The sequence below is a fragment of the Fukomys damarensis genome, unplaced genomic scaffold (genome assembly GCF_012274545.1).
Source record: "Fukomys damarensis isolate Sample0158 unplaced genomic scaffold, DMR_v1.0_HiC HiC_scaffold_15, whole genome shotgun sequence".
NCBI lineage: Eukaryota > Metazoa > Chordata > Mammalia > Rodentia > Bathyergidae > Fukomys > Fukomys damarensis.
The window spans coordinates 4,081,421-4,106,607 of record NW_022900927.1 but is presented as its reverse complement, the minus strand read 5'-3'; the positions used below and the strand labels follow the sequence as shown (position 1 = coordinate 4,106,607).

At 36.9% G+C, this 25,187-nt stretch overlaps 2 protein-coding genes across 5 annotated transcripts in view; one reads left to right on the top strand and one right to left on the bottom strand.

Moving 5' to 3' along the window:
* Positions 1 to 25,187, top strand: part of Larp4 (La ribonucleoprotein 4) — a 167,994-nt gene that overhangs the window by 16,969 nt on the left and 125,838 nt on the right. The gene's annotated exons all lie outside the window — the stretch shown is intronic.
* Positions 1 to 25,187, bottom strand: part of Fam186a (family with sequence similarity 186 member A) — an 81,655-nt gene that overhangs the window by 2,885 nt on the left and 53,583 nt on the right. For 2 of the 4 annotated variants that reach the window (XM_010623680.2, XM_019207434.1), the window contains 3 exons: positions 23,097 to 23,289; positions 13,377 to 13,528; positions 12,512 to 12,697 (listed from right to left, as the gene is read on the bottom strand). In XM_010623680.2, the coding sequence (XP_010621982.1) occupies positions 12,512 to 12,697; positions 13,377 to 13,528; positions 23,097 to 23,289 (531 nt within the window). Of the gene's footprint in view, positions 1 to 12,507; positions 12,698 to 13,376; positions 13,529 to 23,096; positions 23,290 to 25,187 lie in introns of those variants that run through there. The other 2 variants (XM_010623681.1, XM_010623682.2) reach the window with 2 other exon arrangements.

Sequence of the window (25,187 nt, the reverse complement as noted above, 5' to 3'; positions counted from 1 at the left end):
CACCAAAAGCCTGAGACCCACTTAAAGGACTGCGGAACACTTCCTTTCTCCCATGTAGTACCACCACAATGTCAAAGGCCTGTTTACTGGACTTTCTTTTGCCTGGTACATCATGCCTGGATTTCAAAAAAACTAGCAAGGCACACCAAAAGGAAAAAAAAAAAACACTAGAAACTGAATAAGCATCAAAATGAGTTAGATATGGCAGAATTTTATTGAAACAGGAGATTAAAATAATTAGGATTAATATTCTAAAGGGTTCTCATGGAAAAAGTAAAAATATTTTTAAAATAGGTAATATAGGACTGGGAATATAACTCAGTGGTAGATCAGTTTCTAGCACACAGAAGGCTCTGGATTTGATCCCAAGTACAGTCAAATAAACAGATAATATAAATAGATAATATAAGATAATGAAAATTCTAAGGAGACATTTAAAAAGAAATGTTAGAGATCAAAAACACTAGCAGAAACAATGTCTTTAACTCATTTGTAGATTAGACACTGCTAAAAATCTCTAAACTTAAAAATATAACAATAGAAACTTTAAAACCTGGAAGCAAAGGAAAATAAACCTTAAAAAAAACAATAAAATATTCAAGAACACCCAGGCATGGTGGCGCACACCTGTAATCCCAGTACTCAGGAGTCTGAGCCAGGAGGACTGCTGTGAGTTTCAGACCAACCTGGGCTACATAGTGAGTTCCAGGTCAGTCTCAACTACATAGTGAGACCCTGTCTCAAAAAAAAAAAAAGAATATTCAAGAACTGTGGCATAGCTACAAAAGGTATGGCACATATGGCAATTCCAAAAGAAGAAAAACAGAAGCAATATTTGAAACAGTAATAACTAAGGATTTCCCCAAAGTAATGTTAGACACTGAACTATAGATCAAGAAGCTTAGAGAACACAAAACAGGATAAAAACTTAAAAACTGAACATAGGCAGCACAAGGTGCTGAGTTCAATCCCTGGTACCAAAAAACAAAAAACAAGAAAACTGTACTTAGGCACATCACGGTCAAACTGCACAAAATCAGAAATAAGGAAAAATGTCCTGATAGAATCTGGGGAGGGAGGACCTTAGCTATTAAGAGGCAAAGCTAAAAATTACATCTGATTTACCTTCAGAAACCATTTATTGAAGGAAAGAGTAGAGTGAAATATTTACTGTTGCCGGAAAAATTTAACAACCTAGAATTCTGCACCCCACAAATTTATCTTTCAGAAATAAAGAGCCACAACAATTAGGTGGGAAAAAAAAAGACAAAAAAAAAGGAAAGAAAGAAAAAAAAATCCAAATCTGGGGTTGTGGGTATAGTTTAGTGGGAGGATGTGTGTTTAGCATGTGCAAGGCCCTGGGTTGAATCCCCAGCACCCCAAAAATTAAAATTAAAAAAGCATCTAAAATCTAAAGCATCTAAAATTAAGAAAGCATCTAAATCAGAAAAGAAGTTAAATTATTTGACAACATGATCATTTTGGGGGTGTTCCAGGGATCAAACTCAGGCCCCCAACGTATCTTATATATAGAAAACTTTAACTCCACCAAAGGACATTTGAACTGAAAATTCAGTAAAGTTTCAAGATAAAAAATCAACATATAAGTAACAATAGAGCTGGGCATGGTGGTACATGCCTGTAATCCCAGCACTTGGGAGGCTGAGGCAGGAGGACTGCCTGTGAGTTTGAGGCCAGCCTGGACTAGTGAAACCTTGTCAAAAAAAAAAAAAAAAAGTTATATAGCCTATACAGATATAGACTATCTGTAGTTATATACCTATGTTATTATGCTACAAGCCATACCCTTATTATGTATTTAGAAATACTTATCAAGTGTGATGTTTCCTAGAGACACATGGATTAAAGAATATGACCGAGAACCCTTTTTTTAAAAAACAAAAAAGAAAAAAAAAAAAAAAAAACCAAAACAAAACAAAAAAACAAAAACTGAACAATAACCTAGAAAAGAGAAAACAATACCATTTCTAATAGCGTCAAAAAATAAAATATGGGGCTGGGGATTTAGCTCAGTGTTTCTGCTGCCTGCCTCGCAAGCTCAAGGACCGGAGTCTGATCTCTGGTACCCCCCCAAAAAAATAGTTAAAAAAAATATATGGGCCAGGAATTTAGCTCATTGGTGCTGCCACCTGCCTCAAAAGCACAAGGTCCCAAGTTCAATCCCTGGTACAAAAAATAATAATTTTAAAATAAAATAATAAATTTAAGAGTAAAAAATCTGTACACTAAAAACAATAAAACATTGATAAAAATTAAGGAAGACAGATAAATAGAAGGATATCCCATTTTTATGAGTTAGAATTAATATTGTTAAAATGTCCATAATAAAGTGATCAATAGACTTGCTTTTCAATATCAGCTGGGGAGCAGCTCAGTGGTAGCATGCATAAGGCCCTGGGTTTACATCCTAGAACAACAACAACAAAAATAACATAAACCAACAAAAAATTTTTTAGAGTTCAAAATTATTTCTCACACAAATAGAAAAAATATTCTAAAATTCATGTGGAATCACCAAAGATTTCAAATATGCAAAACAGTTATGAGCAAATACAAAGAGCTGAAGGCATCACACTTTCTGATTTCAAAATCTAATACTGAGCTATAGTAATCAAAACAGCACAGCACTGGCATGAAAAAACACATGTTACTAGATGGAGTAGCACACATCTATAAAAACCTGTAAACTCACTTGCCACAAGAGGCAGGAGGATCTTCAAGTTTGATGCCAGCCTGGACAATTTAGCAAGATCTTGTCTCAAAATAAAATAAAAAGAGCTGGGGATGTAGCTCAGTGGTAGAGCTCCCATGGGTTCAGTCTCCAAAAACTCAAGACATACTGTGGAATAGGAGAGCCCAAAAATAAACCCACATTTCTGTGGTCAATTGATTTTTGAAAAAAGACTAAGAGCATATAATGAGGAAAATGCAGTCTATTCAAGAAATGGTTTTGATAACTGTATTGTATACCTAGAATGTACCAATAGACTCAATAAAAAGAAAAGAAAAAAAAATGGTTTTGAGGAAATACCGTTCACATGCAGAACAATGAAATTGATCCTTACTTTACCACTTATACAAAAATCAACTCAAGAGGCCAGTCTGGGCTACACAGGGAGTTCAAAATCAGCCTGAGTAACCAAAACAAACAAACAAACAAAAAAATGAGGTGGGGGGAGAACTCGAAAAGAATTAAAGATTTAGATACATCACAACACTGGGGGAAATTTCCATTATATTGGTCTGTAGCAATGTCTTGGATATGACCACCAAAACACAGCAAACAACAGCAAAAATGTGCAAATGAGATTACATCAAACTAAAAAGCTTCCACATAGCAAAGGAAACAATGAACAAAGTGAAGAAACAAAAGACAAAGAAAATATTTGCAAACCCTACATTAGATAAGGGCCTAATATCTAAAATAACAAGTAAATCCCTTTTTAAAAAAATGAGCAGAGGTCCCAAATAAATATCAAAATCAGAAATACAAATGGCTAAAAGAAAATGAAAAAAATGCTTTACATCACTAATCCTCAGGGCAATACAAACTGAAACCAAAATGAGATGTCACTTGATAGCTTAGTTAAAATGGCTATTACCCCCCAAATGAAAGATAAGTGTTAGTAAGGATATAAAGAGAATGCTTATATGCTGTTGGTGTGAATGTAAATTAGTAAAACCATACTGGAAAACAATTACCATGTGATTAAGTAATTCCACTTTTGGGTATATTGTATATTCACAGGAATTGAAATCAATACACTGAAGGGCCAGGGATTTAGCTCAGTGGTTCTGCCGCCTGCCTTGCAAGCACAAGGACCCAAGTTCAATCCCTGGTACCAAAAAAAAAAAAAAAAACCCCAAAATCAATACATTGAAGAGATTTCTACACTGCCATGTTCATTGCAGGATTATGCACAATAATCAAGATATGAAAATAACCTAGTGCCAGGGATTTAGCTCAATGGCACCACACCTGCCTCACAAGTGCAAGGTCCTGAGTTTGATTCCCAGTGCAAAGAAAAGAAAAAAGAAAATACCCTAAGAGTCCATCAATAGATGAATGTATTTTTAAAATGTGCATTATACAAATAGGATGCTGTTCAGCCTTTAAGAAGAAGGAAATATTGTTATTTGGAATAACATGGGCAAATCCAGAGTACCGTATGCTAAGTGAAATAAGCCAGGCACAGAAAAACAAATGCAGCAATGTCTGATTTATATGTAGAATCTAAAAGAATCAAATTCATAGAAGTAGAGTAGGGTTTACAAGAGGCTGAAGTAAGGATGTGAACAGAGAAAGGAGGAATATTGGTTGACAGTACAAAGTTTCAGTTAGGAAATATAAGTTCTGATGATCTATGTATTGTTCAGTATGGTGGTTATTAATAATAACGTATTTCAAAATTACTGAAAGAATAGATTTTAAATCTTCTAAGCACAAATAAATATGTGAGGTGAGATATATTAATTACCTGCTTTGATTATTCTATAGGATATGCATGTTTTAAAATTGCACACTAGGGCCGGGGATTTAGTTCAGGGATTCTGCCACCTGCCTTGTAAGCACAAGGTCCCGATCCCCAGTACCAAAAAAAAAGTTTATAAAATTCAACACTGTACTCCATAAATATAGACAATCATTTGTCAGTTAAAAATAGTTAAATTTGGGCCAGGGATTTACCTCAGTGGCATCATGTCTGCCTCTCAAGTGCAAAGTCCTGAGTTTGATCTCCAGTCCCGCACAAAAAAAAAATATATATATATATATATCTATCTATCTATCTATCTCTCTCTCTCTCTATATATATATATATATGTAGGTTGGTGATTTAGCTCAGTGGCACTGCACCTGCCTTATAAGCACAGGTCCTGAGATTGATCCCTGGTAACGTGGGGGAAAAAAGTTAAATTTTAGCTGAGTGTGGTGGCACACACCTGTAATCCCAGCACTTTGGAGACTGAGACAGGAGGATCACTATGAGTTCAAGCCCAGCCTGGACTACATAATGAGTTCAAGACCACTAAACTATATAACGAGACCCTGTCTCAAAAAAACCATAAATAAATAAATGGTTAAATGTTCAAAAGGAGAGAGGAAAAAACCTTCATACTACAACTATTAGAATGGTCCAAATTCAGGACACTGACAGCATCCGTTGCCAGCCAGGGTGTGGACCAACAGGAACCCTCATTCATTGTTGGTAGATATGCATAATGGTACAGCTACTTTAGAAGACAGTTTGATGGTTTTTTACAAAGCTAAACATATTCATACTACATGATCCAGTAATCATGCTTCTTGGTATTTACCCAACCCAAAGAAATTGTATAATTATGACCACACAAAAACCTGCGCAGAGACATTTATGACAGCTTTAGTCATAATTGCCAAAACTTAGGAGCTTGCTAGAATCTTGAGATTTATATTTGTAAATACAAACATTATTTGTGAAAAGCACTACAGAAATACAAAGTGCTATTTTTGTTACTACTAGTTATTAGATCATAGTATTTCCCTTAATACTTGCACACACAAAACATTCTACAACTTCTGAAGCTTTCTTACCCCGAGAGTCCTTTTTATTTTCTTCTTTTGAAATGAGGAGTCTTATCAGGTTGCTGGGATTACAGGTGTGTACCAGTATTCTCAGCTTCAAGAGAGTCCTTATGATAGTTTTTGTCTTTTTAATTCCTCAGTGTTTCCTCATTTTTAGGGAGACCAAATCATAGACATTCATTCATCATTGAACATTAAACTTGTCAAATTTTTTCTTTTTCTTTTTCCTTTCCTTTCCTTTTTTTTTTTTAAACAAGGCCTCCGCTAGTTTAGTTTGGTCTTGAACTCTCTTTATAGCCCAGGCTGGCCTCAAACTCATGGCAATTCTCTGGCCACAGCCTCCTGAATACTGTACTGGGAATACAAGTATGCACCACCACTCCTGGCTGAACTTTTAAAATAACTCTTATGGGCTAGGCAGAGTGCCAGACCTCTGACAATACAAATAAATAGGAACATAAACAGTTACTTATATGGTAACGACAATGATTGTGTGATAAGTTTAGGATATTATGTAGTATGAAGGAATGGAATATAGAGGCAATAGGGAAAGTCAGGAAAGGGAAAAGAAGTATTAACTGAGTAATTCAGTGTTATTTTTGGTTGTAAGGGAAAGAATTTCCGGCTAGGATGTTTGAAACTGTAAGTCTGTTGCTCAATTAAGTGAACAGCAAACAGAAACAGGTGTACTCAGGGTTGTTGTAGCAACTCAATTATGTCACAAGACAGGTTTTTCTGATCTTTCCCCCCTGTAATTCTTGGTGTATTGTCTTTGGTTTTCTTTTTTTATGGTACCGGGGATTGAATCAGGTCCTTGCGCGTGCAAGGCAGGCGGCGGAACTGCTGAGCTTAAACCCTGGGCCCTGTCTTTGGTTTTCATGGCCATCACCACAGAGTTGCTGAAGTTGGCAGTTGTTGGCACATGCCTATAATCTGAGCACTGAAGGAGGTTGAGGCAGGAGGATTGCAAGTTTGAGCCCAACCTGAGCAATACAGCAAGATCCTGTCTCAAAAATAATTTAAAAGGCTCTAGGTTCAACCTTCAATACCAAAAAAGTAAAAATATGGCAGTAACTCTAAGCATTACAGACACATCAAGGCAAGAAGGAAGAAATTTTAGTTCTAATCACCCCTGTTGGAAACAGGAAAATAGGAACAGGAGAGTCGGAAACCTCTTTCATTTGTGTTCATTTTAGGTAAAATACATTGCAATCCATTTAATTAAAAATTTATCACATTACTAAAATTAAAAATCATACAATAAACTCAGTAGGTGTAGAAAAACTGGACACTAACTGAGCAGAGGCTGAGGCAGGAGGATCACAAGTCCAAGCCCCGTCTCGGCAACAGAGTAATAACCTTTCTCAAAAACTAAAAGGACTGGGGATGTAGCTCAGTATAAAGGCCCTGGGTTCAATCTCCAGTACCACAAACAAAAAACGATACTATACAATACATTGATTCATGAAAAAATAACAATGATCCATATGTTTATCTACAGTAGAAAGAAAAATATATTGTGCTATACATGCCGACAGAAAAAAAAAAAAAGAAAGAAACACTGCGATAAGCAAGTATAAAGCTGAATGTGGTGGTGCATGCCTATAATCCCAGCACTTGGGAGGCTGAGGCAGGAACAGTGTCTTGAATTTGAGGCTAGCTTGGGCTACAAAGCAAGACCCAGTCTCAAAAAAGAAAGAGAGAGAGAGAGAAAAACAAAACAAAAGACAAGTATATTGGTGTATCTCACAGGGAATGATGTGAGAAGACAGAAAAGATTAAATATTATATGATTTAATTCAGATGAAGTTAAAAGTATGCAAAATTATTTATAGTGATAATTCTGCATAGTATTTTTCTCTGAATGGGAAGTGTTCAATGACAGGGGATATGAGGGAAATTTAATTTTGTTTTGTTTTGTTTTTTGGAGGTTTTTTGCAGTAGTGAAGATTGAACCCAAGACCTTTCACATGCTAGGCAAGCACTCTACTACTGAGCTACATCCCAACCCTTTTCATTTTGATTTGGGGATCACAGTAATTTTCTCAGGTTGGGCTCAAACTTGGGATCCTCTTGTCTCAACCTCCCAAGTAGCTGAGATTACAGGCTTGGTTTAAGCTTTTGTTTTTTAAAATTTGAGCAGTGATGGACCGATTATAGATTAGATTATAGATATTTTCTTTTAGGTATTTTGTGTGTCTGTGTTCCTGGAGATTGAACCCAAGGGCTCATGAATGATAGGTAAGTACTCTACAACTCAACTATATCCCCCTTCATTTATTTGTGTATCTATTTATTTTAAGTTTTGGTCTTTTGAGACTCTCACTACAGAGTCCAGACTGGCCTTAAACTTGTGATTCTCCTGCCTCAGCCTCCTAAGTAACTCAGATTACAGGCATGCTCTATCACACCACCTTTTTTTAAAAGAATTTTTAGGAGGGAAGGAGGGGTTGAAGGGAGGGCAGGGACGAGAGGAAAACATGAGAACCAAGACCTGTCATATAAAGGTACAAGATCCCAATGATGAATGTAACTGTACTGTAAACCTAAAACGTGTCAATAAACTCAGTGAGAGGGGAAAAAGAAATTTTAATGGCCTTACTAAGTTATTATTGACTTTTAATAAATTACATGTATTAAGTTATACAATTCAATAAATTTTGACACATGTATGTAATCCTCATCACCTTCAGGATATCTGTCACCCCCAAAAGTTTTCTCATGCTCCTTTGTCAACTGTCCACTTCACTGATCCTCACTTTGCCAGTAGTTTTCATCTTCTAGAGTTTTATACCAACAGAATCATGTAGCATGTACTGTTTGTCTTTTTTCACTCAGGATAGTGATTTAGAATTCACCTATGTTATGCCGTGTATCATTCTGTTTATTGCTGAGTAAATAATACTCCCGTATTTATTTAAATACCACAGTTTACCTACTCACATGTTGTTGGATTATATCTAGTCTTTCACTATATAAAATAAAACTTCTATGAATTTTCATATACACATCATTGTATAGATATGTGCTTTCATTTCTCTCAGATAAATACTTGGGAGTCATATTTCAGGTATATGGTTAGCTTAGGAAATGCCAGCTATTTTACAAAGTGGGTATACTAATTTATGTCAGTACCTAAGGTGTGTGAGTGCCTTCATAACATATGTGGTATGCTCAGTTTTTGTTTGTTCGTTTGTTTGTGTTTTGTTTCTTTGAGACAGGGTCTCACTCTGCAGGGCAGGCTGGTCTTGACCTCATTATGTAGCCCAGCCAGGCCTCGAATAATAAGATAATGAGATAATCCTTCTGCCTCAGCCTCCCAAGTGCTGGAATTCCAGGTGTGCGCCACCATGCCCAGCTGCTCGTCTTTTTAATTGTCATATTCTAATAGGCATGTAGTAGGAGATCATTGGGGTTTTACTTTTTATTTGATTAACAGTGTTGAACACTTTTCATGCATGTCTTTACCATACATAACTAACTGTCCCTTGCTTAAACTTTTTGCCCATCTTTATTGGATTTTTTTTTCTTGGTAGCGGGGATCAAACACAGGATCTCTTATAGTTTTGAGAGTTGAAAGTGCTATACAGCTCACTTATTATATGTGCCTTGCAAATATTTTATCTCATTCTGTGCATCATCTTTTTATTCTCTTAGCAGTGTTATTTGAAGAACAGGCATTTTTAATTTTGGGGAGAGTTGTTTGTTTGCTTTTTTTTTCTTTTCCAGTAATGGGGATCAAGCTCAGGATCTTGTACTTGCCAGGCAGGCAGGCACTGAGCTACATCCCCAGCTGGCTTGTTTCTTTGTTGTTAGGAGATAAAACAAAAGAAGCAATGTGCTACAGGCCCTGAATCTTTTTTTTTTTTTTTTTTTTTTTTTTTTATTGAACTCAGGACCTCACATCACCACTGACCTAAAGCCCCTGCCCGGCCCTGAATCTTTATGTATATTATTCCTTATGCTTGGCATTAATGATCTTAGAACCTTCCTACATATTTTATCTCATTGTTGAGGTTTTTGTTGTTGGTTTTTTTTGAGACAGAGTCTCACTATGTAGTTGAGACTGACCTGGAACTCACTATGTAGTCCAGGCTGGTCTCGAATTCACAGCGATCCTCCTGCCTCAGCCTCCCGACTGCTGGGATTACAGGCGTGCACCACCACGCCCGGCTGTTTTTTGTTTTAAGACAGGATCTCACTATGTAGTTAAGACTGGCCTCAAACTCATGGCAATCCTCCTGCCTCAGCCTCCCAAGTGCTGGGATTACAGGCATGCACCACCATGCCTGGCTGAGGTTTTTGTTTTTGTTTTTGTTTTGTTTTGTTTTTTTGAGACAGTGTCTCACTATGTAGTTGAGACTGACCTGGAACTCACTGTGTAGCCCAGGCTGGTCTCGAACTCACAGCGATCCTCCTGCCTCAGCCTCCCGACTGCTGGGATTACAGGCGTGCACCACCACGCCCGGCTCTTTTTTGTTTTAAGACAGGATCTCACTATGTAGTTAAGACTGGCCTCAAACTCATGGCAATCCTCCTGCCTCAACTTTCTGAGTGCTGGGATTACAGGCATGCACCACCATGCCTAGCCTCAGTGTCTAGTGCCCGGCATTTAGTAAGTATTCAATAAATATTTGTGAAAGGAAAGTGGGTAGAACAAAAGTAGAAGCAGGTCTCAATCCCCAACACTAAAAAATAAAAAAAAATTAAAAAAGTAGAGGCAGGTGAACACAGTTAACAGATAATCTCAAAACATTATCTAAAATCAGGTGGTAGTTATAAGGTACATTGGAAACATACAGGAGGGGTCAAAATAGGCAGTTTAGAAAGAGAATTGCTTAAAGTGAGACCTACTGGATAGGAAGAATAACTTAACTCAGAGGAAACAGTCATTGGTTTGCACATGATCTGCAACAGGGTAACATAGATATCATCCTCTCTGAGGAGAAGACTGAGGAGATTCTAGTGAGAAAAAAGGGGGTAGGCGGTCATGGTGGCTCATGCCTGCAATCCCAGCACTTGGGAGGCTGAAGCAGGAGGATTGCTGTGAGTTCAAGACCAGCCTGGGCTACACAGTGAGTTCCAGGTCAGTCTCAACTACATAGTGAGACCCTGTCTCTGAAAAAAAAAAAAAAAAAAAAAAGAGGCGGGGAGCATGCTAAATAGTAATTAAATATATAGTGTCCTTTTTCTTTTTCTTTTCTTTTTTTTTTTTTTGGTACCAGGAATCAAACTCAGGTCCTTGTGCTTGCAAAGCAGGCAGCGGAAAAACTGAGCTAAATCCCCGGCCCCTTTACTAATGTATCTTAACCTGATATTTCCTGTATTCTGTTTTTTAATGAACATAAGTTTTTCAGGAGAAGAAAAAGTTTAAAGATTTCAGTTTTTCTATTTATTTCCTATAATTTTGGAGTGGGGTGGGAAATGAACTCAGGTCTTCATGCAAATCACTTTACCACCAAGCTGTACACCCAGTCCACAACACCCACACACCCACACACACACACACACAGTTTTATAGGAGAGACAGACTCTCACTAAGTTGCTCAGGCTGGCCTCAAACTTCCAATCCTCCTGCACTGCATCAATCAGCTTTTCGAGTAGCTGGGATTATAGGCCTGTACCACCATGCTTAGTTTAAGTTCCTATCATATCTTAATTTTTTCACTGCTTTTGGTGTCTCCTGCTCTGGAAGTTTTCACACACGTAATTTTCAATTTAGAAACTCTTAATACATATTTTGTATGTAATAGTATGGAAAAATGGAAGTCTTTGTGAACCACAATAAGATTAATAGCTAAAGATAAAGGACAATAGATACCAGATGCCCAGGAGAATTACTAACCTAGGATTTACAGGATAGTTGACCTTTGAGTTTTGAGAGTATGTAGTGGTCAAGGAGAAGAGGAAGCCAGCCCTTTTTATTTCTTGTATTTTGAGACAGCATCTTGCTAAATTGCCCAGGCTGGGCTTGAACTTGAAATCCTCCTGTATCGGTCTCCCAGAGTACTGGGATCATAGTCGTGCACCACTACATCTAACTGATATTTGTGTGTTGGTTTTGTATCCTGTATATCATAGATTTCAAATGTTCTATTTCATAGTATCTACTACCGGAACACTTTTGTGAGTTAATACTACTTCTTACTTCAGGACTGGATTTCACAAAATAAATCATAAAGCTCCTGTGAACTTTCAGGTTAACCAAAGTTACTTCTAAATTATTGGTTTAGAATATTAAATAATTCTCTTCCAGAAAGAGATAATGCAGACACCAAAGTTCTTCACTTTCACTAGAATGATTTCCAGTGGTTATAATGAGAATCTAATTGAATAGAATTCAGAAATGTGTAACCATATGATTATTTTACTTACCTATACTTTTTCTTCAGTATATTTTGGAATATAAGCACTTAATTTACCTCTAGTCATTTCGGTTTTTGTTTTTAGTCATAGTTTCACTCTGTTGCCCAAGCTGGTCTCAAATTTGAGGACTCAAGTAATCCTCTTGTGGTCAGCCTCACAAGATGCTGAGACTTCAACCATGGGCAACTGCACCCAGCTGATTTAATGAGTGGAACAATCAAGTGTTAGAATAAGTTCATGGCATTATAATTGTTTGTTTATTACTCAGTGGTGGCACCTATAAGCCTATAATGAGAAATACCGACTAATTCTCAGTGTACCTATGTTTTGTGACTGGTATGAACCTAACCTCATGCCATATACACTTATTTGTTTTGCTTTTGGTACTGGGGATCAAACTCAGGATCTTGCACTTGTCAGGCAGGTGCAGCGCCACTGAACTACATCCCCTGTGTACACACTTATTTTTGGTATTAGGTTTGAAAGAGAAAGTCAAATTAGGAAATAATAGGTTTACAGCCAAAAGCCCACTTACCAGAATGCTCCCTGTCCTTTACTTACCGTGATTGAATGGATGCAAGAGATTTTCTGAAGGTAGCCTGAATATCTAATTGGAGCAGCCTAGGAATGTCTGGGTACCCACCCAGCTGAGCCCAGAGTGACGTTATTGATGTCTTCTCTGTTATTGGGTAGCTTGAGGTGGATAGATCAGCATTCCAAATGGCCTCCCTCAGTGCTTCTTTTTGTCTACAGAATCAGAAAGCATTAAGTATAAGTGGCCAAATTCTCCTGAGCTCCATTGCCAAGGAAAATATGAATCTTATTCTTCCTCCTTCTCTTTGCCACCGCCTTGTCCTGTAATGCCCTCCTTTTGCAATGCTCATTTTGACAGAGGAATGGATGAAAAGACTGAAATAGCTAACAAAGCTGTATTCAGATAACTTCACCTAGTCACCTATTTTAAAACTATCTTCTTAGCTTCATGAAGTACATAGATCATATATCTTTCCCTTGTCCTTTCCAAAACTTCCCTTCTTTGGAAAAAAAGAGAGAAGGGGTGAGGAAGAAGGGAGGGAGAGTGGGAAGGGAGGAAGAAAAAGGGACGGGGCAGGGGGAGCAGGGAAGAGAAGGAGAGAGGGGTGAAGGTTTCCCAGTTCTTCATTAGACGTTCTTAAAACTGGTTTCTTAGAAGGAATCAGCTTATTTTTTCTTGAAGAAACTCAAAATCAAATGTTAAATATTTAAGTAGAAGTATAAGTTAGTAAATATCTTGATAAATTAGCTAAGGAAATTAACATGCCCAAAGACTCTCCCCTATACCCTATCACAACTGGGAGTAAGGCAAAGCTCCTGGGCAGAACTTAAGTAAATCAATAAATATGCCACCTATCATATAAAGTTTTGTGTCAGTCTTTCTATCACATACCTAAGTTTCTTGAAAATGTCAGATTTTTTGTCCTCTTCAATTAGTAACTCTAGCAATGGCGGTGGAACAAATTTGGTAGAGGCAGGTATCTGCTTTTTGTCAACTATCAAGGGGATGGGTTTACTAAGATTCAATTTATACATCTCTTGGAACTATAAATGAGAAAAAGAAAAGGAATCACCATATCATTTTGCAGTCTTTTGACTAAGATCAAGTGTAATACAAAAGAAACATGAAAACAAAGGGCCAAAATTTTTAGGAAGGTTTTCTAAACTGATCAGGACTAAACTATCACTTCTTTCCTAGAGAGTTGTACATCCTCTTCCTCTGCTTCACTTCCCATGTGCATGATTTCAGAAGTAGCAGTTATGATATACGAAAACCTTAGTCCTACTTAAACTCCAGTCTTATTTGTCTAATTTCCTAGCTGTGAGACTTTGGGTTATTTGCTTTATTTATCCTCACCTACCTCTCTCTCTCTCTCTCCCTCTCCCTCTCCCCCCCATTCTCTCTCCTTGAGACAAGGTTTCACTATAGTGAAACTGTAGTTAAGATTGGCCTTGAACTCCCTATGTAGCCCAGGCTGGCCTTGAATTTGCGGTGCTCCTCCTGCCTTAGCCTCCCAGGTGCTGAGATTACAGGTGTGTGCTGCTAAGCCTGGCTTTTTCCTCATTCTAAAACAAGCATAATACTAAATGCGGTAATGAAGGTTTATAATCCCAGCACTCTGGCAGACTAAGGCAAGAAGATAGCAAGTTCAAGGCCAGCCTAGGTAATTTAGCAATTTAGACCCTGTCTCAAAATTTAAAAATTAATTACAAATTAAAAAGGGCTGGGGATATAGGTCAATGTGAACACCCTGGGTTAAATCTCCAGTACCATACACACACACACACACAAAATTTTTTTAAAGAATAACATAAGATTATAAAGAATGAGAAACTAGAGACATTTATAGCTGAATGGATGCACATTGAGGTGAAATAAATAGGACACACGTGTGTAAATACTGAATAGTTTCTCCGGTTTGAAAAACTAAAAGTGTAAATAAGATTCAAAATGTGTAACTGATAATGTGAAATAGGAAGAAAAGGGATAAAGGAGTAGGCGAAGTGGAAAGGGTAGGGAAAAGACAATAAGGGACAAGAAAAAGATATGAGAAAAGGAAAAAAATGGAAACAAAGTCTTTTTAAATAGGGGAGGGTGGAGGGGGTGAAGGGAGGGCAGGGGTATGGGGCAAAATGAGAAGAAGATGGCTTATGTAAAGGTACAAGATCCCAGTGAATGTAACTATATTGTTCACCTTAAATGTACCAATAAACAATAAGAAATAACATGGGATTGTTGTGAGAATTGTATGATAGATAGAAGCGCTTTATAAATTACGAAGCACTATGCAAAGATAACGAAAGCTGATATTTACTGAATGGCAGACACTCCGTTATCAGCTACTTTCCATATATCAGTTTATTTGGCATTTATAACAAACTCATGAAGTAGGTAATGTTGTTATCTTTGTCTTGCTTATCTGAGTCTCAGAAAATGTAAGAGTTGTTGTGACTTAGAAAACTCAAGTTGTCCAAGGTCACTTAGCTAGCCCATGGGAAAGTTGATTTGAACCTAGACAATCTAGTAGCAGAGCTAACCCTTTCAACCACCACTCTGATTCAGTGTAACATATTTACCCTCTAATCCCTCTTGCTTTTCCTTTCCCCATTTTATGCCTTGATACCTATACTCTATCATCGAATTCTGACTTTCCTGACCCTGCATCCACATTCATCTCCTGTAATGTCTTAGACATTGTCATTCCTGTGGGATAGTTCATGCTGCTGCCAACTCATCCTGCTTTACTGTGTCTACACTGGCCCTATTTGCCCAGTCAAAAAGTGGGGCATATTGATTTTTTTTGGACAAAAAAACATAATATTTAAAATGTAGCAATACTGGAAAATTCAGAATATTTGTTGGAGTTTGGATTAGGCTATTATGAGAAGTCTCTTTGTGCCTGCCAAAGTAGAAAGTAAGAAAAACTTACAATCAATGTTAATGCAAGAAAAGGATCTATTGATATAAAAATGTTCCTAGGGGCCGGGGGTTTAACTCATTGCTTTGCCACCTGCCTCGCAAGCACAAGGTCCCAAGTTCAATCCCTGGTACCAAAAAAATAAATAAAAAATGTTCCTAGAACTCTAGCTTGTGGTATTCATTATCAGTACTTTAATTTGTGCTAGGAGATTCCAACTCCCAGGAAAAAGAACTCTAATTTTAGCTCTATAACCTTTTGGAAAGTCGCTATCACCCCAAAAGTCATATCGATAGTTATCTCAGAAGAGGTCCTGGGACAGACATGATGAGTGGGTGCTACAGTGTAACAGGAGCATCTGTTCTTGATGCTCTGTAACCAAGTTACACAAATCCTTTTTTTTCCTTTGTTGTAAATGGAAGTTTTATTTATTTATTTTTTCCTCATTGAGTTTATTGGTACATTTTAGGTATACAGTACAGTTACATTCATTATTGGTATCTTGTACCTTTACATGACAGGTCTTGGTTCTCATTTTTTCCCCTTGTCCCTGCCCTCCCTTCACCTCCCCTCCCCATTTACAAACACTTTGTTTCCATTTTTTCATTTTCCTCTATTTTTTTCTTTTATTACCCTTCCCCTACCCTTCCCACTTTCCCTGCACCTTTAGCCCTTTTCTTCCTATTTCACATTGTCAATTATACCATTAGGATCTTTTGTACTATTATAGTTTTTCACACCAAAGAAACTATTTGGTATTTACACATGTGTGACTTATTTATTTCACTTAGGAGTATATCCTCAATATGTATCCATTTTCCTATGAATGAATCTAATTTTTCATTCTTTATGGCTGAGTAGGGCTCCATTTTATAGAAAAACTACATCTTCATTGATGGTCAATTGGCTGTTTCCAAGTTTTAGCTAGTACAAGCTGTGCCGCTATAAACATAGGTGCACATATATCACTGTGATATGATTCTTTTAATTCTTTTGGAAAGATACCCAGCAGAGGGATGGCTGGGTCAAACGGAACCTCTAGTCCCAGCTCTTTGAGGTATCTCCATATTGATTTCCACAGTGGTTGCACCAGTCTGCACTCCCACCAACTATGGAGAAGGGTTCCTTTCTCCCCACAACGCTGCCAAGATTTGTTATTGTGTGATTTCCTGACAGCAGCCATTCTTTGTGGGGTGAGGTGGAATCTCAGTGTTGTTTTCATCTGCATCTCTTGAATGACCAGTGATGTGGAACGTTTTTTCATATATTTACTTGCTGCTTTTGCTTCCTTGTCTGAGAAATGTCTGTTCATTTCAGATGCTCATTTTTGAATTGCGTCTTTATATTTGGGGGGCTGATTGTTTTGAGTTCTTTATATATTCTAGATAGTAGTCCTTTGAGGAGCAGCTATAAAATTTTTTTCCTACATTGTAGGTTGTATCTTAGTTCTGTTGATGGTTTCTTTTGCAGTGCAGAAGCTTTTCAACAAGATGAGATCCCAGTTATTGATTCTTTCTGCTAGTTCCCGTGCTACTGAGGACTTGTTCATAAAGTCTTTTCCTATGCCAATGTCTTCAAGAGTTTTGCCTAACTTACCTTCCAGCAAGTTTAGTGTTTCTGTTTTAATATTTAGATCTTTAATCCACTTGGATTTTAGTTTAGTGCATGGTGAAGGATAAGGGTCTAGTTTTAATCTTTGTCAGGTTGAGATCCAGTTTTTCCAACACCACTTATTAAAGAGGCTATCTTTCCTCCAGTGAGGATGGTCAGCTCCTTTGTCAAAGATGACATAGCTGAGTACATCTGGAGTTGTTTTTGTGTCTTCCAATTTCTTCCACTGATCCTCAGGTCTGTTTCTTTGCCAGTACCATGCTGTTTTATCACAGTGGCTTTGTAGTATAACTTCAAATTGGGAATTGTTATACCTGCTGCCATGTCTCTGTTGCTTAGGATGGCTTTTGCTGTTCTAGGTCTCTTATGGTTCCAACTGAATTTTTGGATTATTTTTTCTGGTTCTGTGAAATATAGTGTTGGAATTTCAGTTGGTATTGCATTGAATCTGTATAGCAGTTTTGGTAGTATGGCCATTTTCACTATGTTGATTCTTCCTACCCAGGAGCAGGGGATATCTTTCCATTTTCTTATATGATCTTCAATCTCTTTTTTCAGAGTGCTATAATTTTCAGTATAGAGGTCTTTTGCTTCTTTTGTTAGTTTGATTCCTAGATACTTCATTTTTTTGGATGCTATTGTGAAAGGAATTCTTTCCCTAATTTCTCTCTCAGTGAGTCTGTTATTTGTGTACAAGAAGGCTATTGCTTTTTGGGTGTTGACCGTGTATCCAGCTACTCTGCTAAAAGTGTCAATTAAGTCTAGAAGTCTTTTGGTGGAGTTTTTTGGGTTTCCAATGTAGAGTATCATATCATCAGCAAATAATGACCATTTAACTTCTTCCTTTCCTATCTTTATTGCTTTAATTTCTTTCTCTTGTCTAATTGCTGTGGTTAATGTTTCCAGAACTATATTGAAGAGGAGTGGTGATAGTGAGTATCCTTGTCTCGTTCCTGATTTTAACATGAAGGTCTTCAGTTTTTGGCCATTTAATATGATGTTGGCTGCTGGTTTTTCATATATAGCCTTTATTAAATTGAGATATAGACCATCTATTCCAATTTTTTGCTTTTTTTTTTTTGGTGCTGGGGATCGAACTCAGGTCCTTGCACTTGTGAGGCAGGCAGCGGGACCACTGAGCCAAATCCCCGGCCTCTTTGCAGGGTTTTTATCGTGAATGGGTGTTGAATTTTGTCAAATGCTTTTTCTGCATCTATCGCGAGGATCATATGGTTTTTGTCCTTGACTTTGTTAAATAGTGTATTATATTTTTTGACTTATGTATGTTGAACCGTCCTTGCATCCCTGGAATAAATCCGACTTGGTCAGGATGTATGATCTTTTTGATGATCCTCTGTATTCTGCTTGCTAGTGTCTTATTAAGGATTTTTGCATCTATATTCATTAAGGAGATTGGCCTATAGTTCTCTTTTTTAGTTGGGTCTTTTCCTGGTTTGGAATCAAAGTGATACTTGCTTCCAGGAATGAATTTGGAAGTATTGCTTCCCTTTCAATTTCACTGAAAAGTCTGAAGAGTAGTGGCAGTAGTTCTCTATATGTCTTGTAAAATTCAGCAGTGAATCCATCAGGACCTGGGCTTTTCTTTGTTGGTAAACTTTTAATTACATTTTCAATTTCACTGATTGTAATTGGGGTATTTAAAATGTTTTTATCCTCTCGTGTGAATAATCTGCGATAATACAGAAGATCCTAATAAGATTACTGACATCTAGAAATGGGAAGAAAGGAGCTAAAGGTGTAGGGACGGTGGGATGGGTAGGAGAAGGGTAATAAGGGAAAAGAAAAAAATGTGAGATAATGAAAAGATGGACATAAAGTGTTTGTAGATGGGGAGGGGAGGAGGGGGTGAAGGGAGGGCAGGGACAAGGGGAAAAAATGAGAACCAAGACTTGTCATGTAGAGGTACAAGATCCCAACAATGAATGTAACTGTACTGTATCCCTAAAATGTACCAATAAACTCAATTAAAGCTGAAAAAAATAAATAAAATAAAATGTTTTTATCTTCTTCATTCAACATTGGTAATTCATAAGTATCTAGAAATCTGTCCATTTCTTCTGTGTTTTCCATTTTATTAGAGTACAGATTTTCAAAGTAGGTATTGATGATCCTCTGGATTTATTGGATCTGTTGTGACTTCACCTTTTTCATTCCTGATTGCATGGATCTGAGCCTTTTCTTTCCTTTTTTCTGATAAGGCTAGCTAAGAGTTGATCAATTTTATTTATTGTTTCAAAAAATCAATTCTTTGATTCATTTATTTTTTTGTATCGGTTTCTTAGTTTCCATTGCATTGATTTCTGCTCTAATCTTTATAATTTCCTCTCTTGAATGAGCTTTGGGTTTTTCTTGCTCTTGTTTTTCTAGGAGTCTAAGATTCATCATTACATTGTTTATTTGAGCTCATTCTGTTTTCCTATTGTGGGCATTCAGTGCTATGAATTTTCCACAAAGAACTGCTTTCATTGTGTCCCATAGATTCCTGTATGTTGTACTGGCATTATCATTTATTTGTAAAAACTGTCTAATTTCCTCTGTGATCCATTGATTGTTCAGGAGAGTGTTGTTCAATTTCCATGTGTTTGTGAAGTTCCTACGGTTTCTTATGCTATTGATATCCAGCTTGATCACACTATGATCTGATAATATACAGGGAATAACTTTGACTCTTTTGCATTTATTCAAACCTGTTCTGTGAGCTAGTATGTGGTCTGTCTTGGAGAATGACCCATGTGCAGCCGAAAAGACTGTATACTCTGATTTTGTGGGGTGAAACACTCTATAGACAACTATTAAGTCTATGTGTTCAAAAGCTTGGTTCAGTTCTAGTATTTTGTTGTTGATTTTTTGCCTAGATGATCTGTCTATCTGTGATAGTGGGGAATTTAGATCCCCCACTACAATTGTATTAGTGCTTATTTGGTTTTTCACATTACTTAATATGTGTTTTATATAGTGGGGGACATTATATATGTTTATGGTTATCATCTCTTCCTCTTGAATTGTTCCTTTTACAAGGATATAGTGGCCTTCTTTGTCTCTTTTAATCAGTTTTGGTTTGAAATTTACTTTGTCTGCGAATAAGATTGCTACCCCTGCTTTTTCCTGGCTCCTGTCACATGGAGAATTGTTTTCTATCATTTCACTTTCAGTCTATGGGCTTCTTTTTGCACTAGGTGTGTTTCTTGTAGACAACATATTGTTGGATTTTGCTTCTTAATCCATTCTGCCAGTCTATTTCTCTTGATTGGTGAATTGAGGCCATTGACATTGATGGTTATAACTGATATGTACTGACTTATTATTGTCATGTTATTGTCCTTTTGTTCACTCTTTTTAATTTTTCACCCTCTCCTTTTGTAAATGGAAGTTTTAAAACTATCTTCCTGATAGTTTTGAGGATAAATGTGAGTTAAATAGGAAGCAACTGAGCGTTTCTCCTATTCTCATCATTCTTTTCTCATCTAGAGATCCAGCAAGTATAACTATTGTCAATGTGGAAATTTCACTGAAATCATGGCATAATGCGTTGAGTGGTGTCCTCCAAAATATATGTCCACCCAGAACTTATGAATGTGTCCTTATTTGAAAAAAAGGATCTTTGCTGATATAAATGAGTTAGGGATCTTAAAATGAAATTGTCCTGAATTAAGTGTGTCCTAGATCCAGTAACAGACGCATGGCCTCATAGGAGTCAGAGGAAGTGGGGCAATGGTGTATAGCAGCAACCCCAGAATGCTGGGAGGCTAAGGCAGGCGGATCAAAAGTTTGAGCCCGATCTGAGTAACTCAGTGACCCGGAGAGAGGAGAAAAAGAGAGGACACAAGACATACAGTGAAGGCCACTTAAAGACAGAGACTGGAATAGTACGGCTACAAACTAAGGAATGCTAACAACTGCTGAGAGCCATACAATCTAGGAGAGAGGCATGGAACAATTTCTCAGAGCTTCCAGCAAGAGCCAGTCCTGAGACTCTGATTGCATGAACTCAGGCCTCTAAAACTACAAGAGTAGGGGCTACGTGCGCGGTGGGTGGAGTGCAGCTCAGATCTTCTCTGCCAGCCCAGTATTACCCTCCTTTGCTCTCGCCCTGTGCTTCTTGTGCTCCACCACCTCATCATGGACAGTCGCTTCTGAGTGGGTGCTTGGTTTTTGGGTCGTCATGGCTGGCTACCAATATGTAAGCCCAGAGCAGCTGGCTGGATTTGATAAGTACAAGTGCTGAGGATGGAATTCAGAGCCTTGCATGTGTTAGGCAAGAGTTGTACCACTGAGCTACATCACCAGCCTCCCCTGAGTTCTAAAGATTGGCTGATAATGAGTGTTTAGCGTCTGCACTGCAAGAGAAACCACCAACAGAGCTAAGAAACAATCTACAGTGTGGGAAAACATTCTTACCAGCTGCTCCTCAGACAAAGGTCTCATATCCAGAATATATAAAGAACTCAAAACAATCAGACCCCCCAAAGTTATAAACCCAATTCAAAAATGGGCATCTGAAATGAACAGACATTTCTCAGACAAAGAAGTAAAAGCAGAAAATAAACATATGAAAAAATGTTCAACATCACTGGTCATTCAAGAGATGCAGATGAAAACAACATTGGGATCCACCTCACTCCAGAAAGAATGGCTGCTAGCAAGAAATCCACCAATAAAATGTTGGTGGGGTTGTGGGGAGAAAGGAACCCTTCTTCATTGTTAGTGGAAGTGCAGACTGGTGCAACCACTATGGAATTTAATATGGAGATACCTCAAAGAACTAGGATTTCAAGGGGGAAAAAATGAGAACCAAGACCTGGCATGTAAAGGTACAGGATCCCAGTTAAAAAAAAAAAAAGAAGAACTAGGATTAGAAGTTCCATTTGACCCAGCCATTCTCTAATGGGTATCTTCCCAAAAGAATTAAAAGAATCATACCACAGTGATATATGCTCACCCATATTTATAGCAGCACAGTTTGTGATAACTAAAACTTGGAAACAGCCTAATTGCCCATTGACTGGAGACCGGATAAAAAAGACGTGTGTGTGTGTGTGTGTGTGTGTGTGTGTGTGTGTGTGTGTGTGTTTTAATAAAATGGAGTACTACTCAACCACAAAGAACGAGAAACTAGAGACATTTACAGCTAAGTGGATGCACATTGAGTACATACTCTTAAGTGAAATGAACAGGACCCACATATGTAAATACCAAATAGTTCCTCTGGTGTGATAAACTGAAAGTATAAATAATCAAAATGTATAATTGATATTGTGTATTAGGGAAAAATGTCTAAAGGTGTAGGAGAAGTGGAAGGGGCAGGGGAAAGCTAAGAAGGGAAAAGAAAAACTAAGAAAAAGAAAAAAATGGAAACAAAGTCTCTGTAAATAGAGAAGGGTGGAGGGGGTGAAGGGAAGGCAGGGGAATGGAAAAAAAGTAAGCACCAAAAGACATCATATAAAGGTACAAGATCCCAATTTTGAATGTAACTGTATTGTATACCTAAAATGTACCAATAAAGAAAAAAGGGAAAAAATAAAACTATGAGAGTGAATTTCCATAGGTTTTTTTTATTTATGAAGCTGCATTTATTTTTTCTTTTTCCCTTTTTACTAGTATATGTTTGTGACATATAATAAATACATTTAATATGGGGAACTGGTGTATACATATACATCTTGATCCTTTTTACTTCCCCTTTCTCTCTCCTTCCTCCTCCCATCTCCCTCCATCCCTAGATCCCCTTTCCTTTTCCATAAAGTATGTAATTTTAAATCAAATTTGTGATAATTGTGTTACAGCAGCCCTAGGACACCAATATATGTATGTGCATAAATAAATACATTTAATATGGGGAACTGGTGTATACATATACATCTTGATCCTTTTTACTTCCCCTTTCTCTCTCCTTCCTCCTCCCATCTCCCTCCATCCCTAGATCCCCTTTCCTTTTCCATAAAGTATGTAATTTTAAATCAAATTTGTGATAATTGTGTTACAGCAGCCCTAGGACACCAATATATGTATGTGCATATATATATTTACAGCACACTAGAGAAAGAGAATGGAAAACAGGTTACCTGGCTAAATAAGTGCATCATTTTCTTCAGGCATTGATTTCGTTTCTGCTCTAGAGACTTCTCCTTTTCAGTCCAAACCCCCATCACCCTTTTCTGATAATCATCAATTCTGCTTAGCATGATGTAGAGGTTCTGGGTCTCATAACCTTTCCCAGTGTTTTGGCTGGCTTTTAATCGTTTGATTATGTTGTTTCTTTAAAAAAAATTATCAAGAGTTAGATTGATACAGTTACTGAGTCGGCTCAGTTTCTTTCTATTCCCATCTCATCCCTAGTAAGTAAAGAGGTAGGGGATGGGAAGCGTATTTAATGAGCTTCTATGCTAGTTCTCTATATGAATAAACTTTTTTTTTTTTTTTGGTACTGGGGATCAAACTCCAGACCTCGCACCTGAGCTAAATCCCTGGCCCTGAGTAACTTTTGAACACTTCACATTTGAACAAATTTGAACACTACACATTTTTTTTAGTATTGCAGAATTACTATTTTATTAAAAAGTCAAATATACTGATTTGTAATAAAATTATCTTAGTGGACAAAATACTTAAAAAATACTGGTATGTATAGGACCCATGGAATTCTGAAAAAGACTATCCTTGTCTTTGAAACATTTATAATCTAGAATAAAAGATTAATAAATCAAGAAATATAAACATGCAATATGAGTAAAAAGATAATTAGTTCTAAAATGAGTAATAAGGCTTTATAGAAAGGTATCATTATCAGATCTTTTTTTCTTTTGAAACAGGGTCTCACTATGTAGTTGAGGCTGATCCTGAACTCACTATGTAACCCAGGCTGGCCTTGCAAATAGTGACCCTGTAACTGAGTAGCCATGTTTAAAAAAATGAGGTACATAATTCATAACAGCAAGTTGTAAATCACAGACTTAACTATAAGACAAAAACTAATAACCAAATTTAAAACACTAAATGAAACCTAGAATTTTATTTATTTATTTATTTTATAGTTTATTATTTATTTTTTGAGACAGGGTCTTGCTATGTAGTTTAGACTGGTCCTGACCTCACTATGTAATCCAGGCTGGCCTTAAACTCATAGTGATCCACCTGCCTCAGCCTCCTGGATGCTGAGATTATAAGTATGAGCTACCACACCGAGCTCAAGAAAAAAAATTTTTTTTCTTTTTGTACCAGAGATCAAACTCAGGACCTCACTCTTAGGAGGCAGGAACGGTGCCACAGAACTAAATTCCCCACCCCAAGAAAGAATTTTAAAAATGTATTTCAAAGAAAGCACAATATATTACTTAAAACATTGGTGTATTTAAAGATATACAAATCAAAACTTTCTACAAAGCAGTGTTATAAAAAGAATCAAAGCATACATGGGCGAAATTTAGCAATTTATATTATAAACAAGGGGTTAATTTTCCAAACAGGTTATACAATCAATGTTTTAAAAATTTTGACAATCCAATTTAAAACATAGATAACATATTTGAGTAGGATCTTCTAGAGAAAATGAAATATAGATGGCTCTTAAATCTATGAAAAATGCTTAACCTTACACATGATAAAAGAAATGTAAAATAAAACAAAAAATGTTATATGCTATATTTCATCTATCATACTGTCAGTGAACAAAAAAGTTTACTAACACCCCATGCTAGTTTTGATGTGGGGAGATATTCTTTCATAATACTTATCAATATATAAATTATTACTTCTTTGGCATTTACTCTTTGATTCTGAAATTCTTAATTATAATGTATATGTAAGATTACTCTCTCATTACAACCTATTTTTATAATAGCAAGATATTGAACAACATTAATACCCACCAGAGGTTAAATAAATTCTGGTAAATCTAGACTTTGAAATACTACATAGCTATGCAATAAATCAGTACATTCTTTATATACCTTTAAGAATATATCCAACACCTAATATCTGTTATGCTATAAAAATCATATAGCTTTAAAATATATAAAAAGAGGAATAAAAGCATATGTCCTATGCTACATACACAGGAAATATTTCTAGATGGACATTCATTAGCATTGGTAGCCCATGGGAGGACCCTGGCTGGCCAGAAAGAGGTCTATTAGAGAAAATTTCACTCTACTATT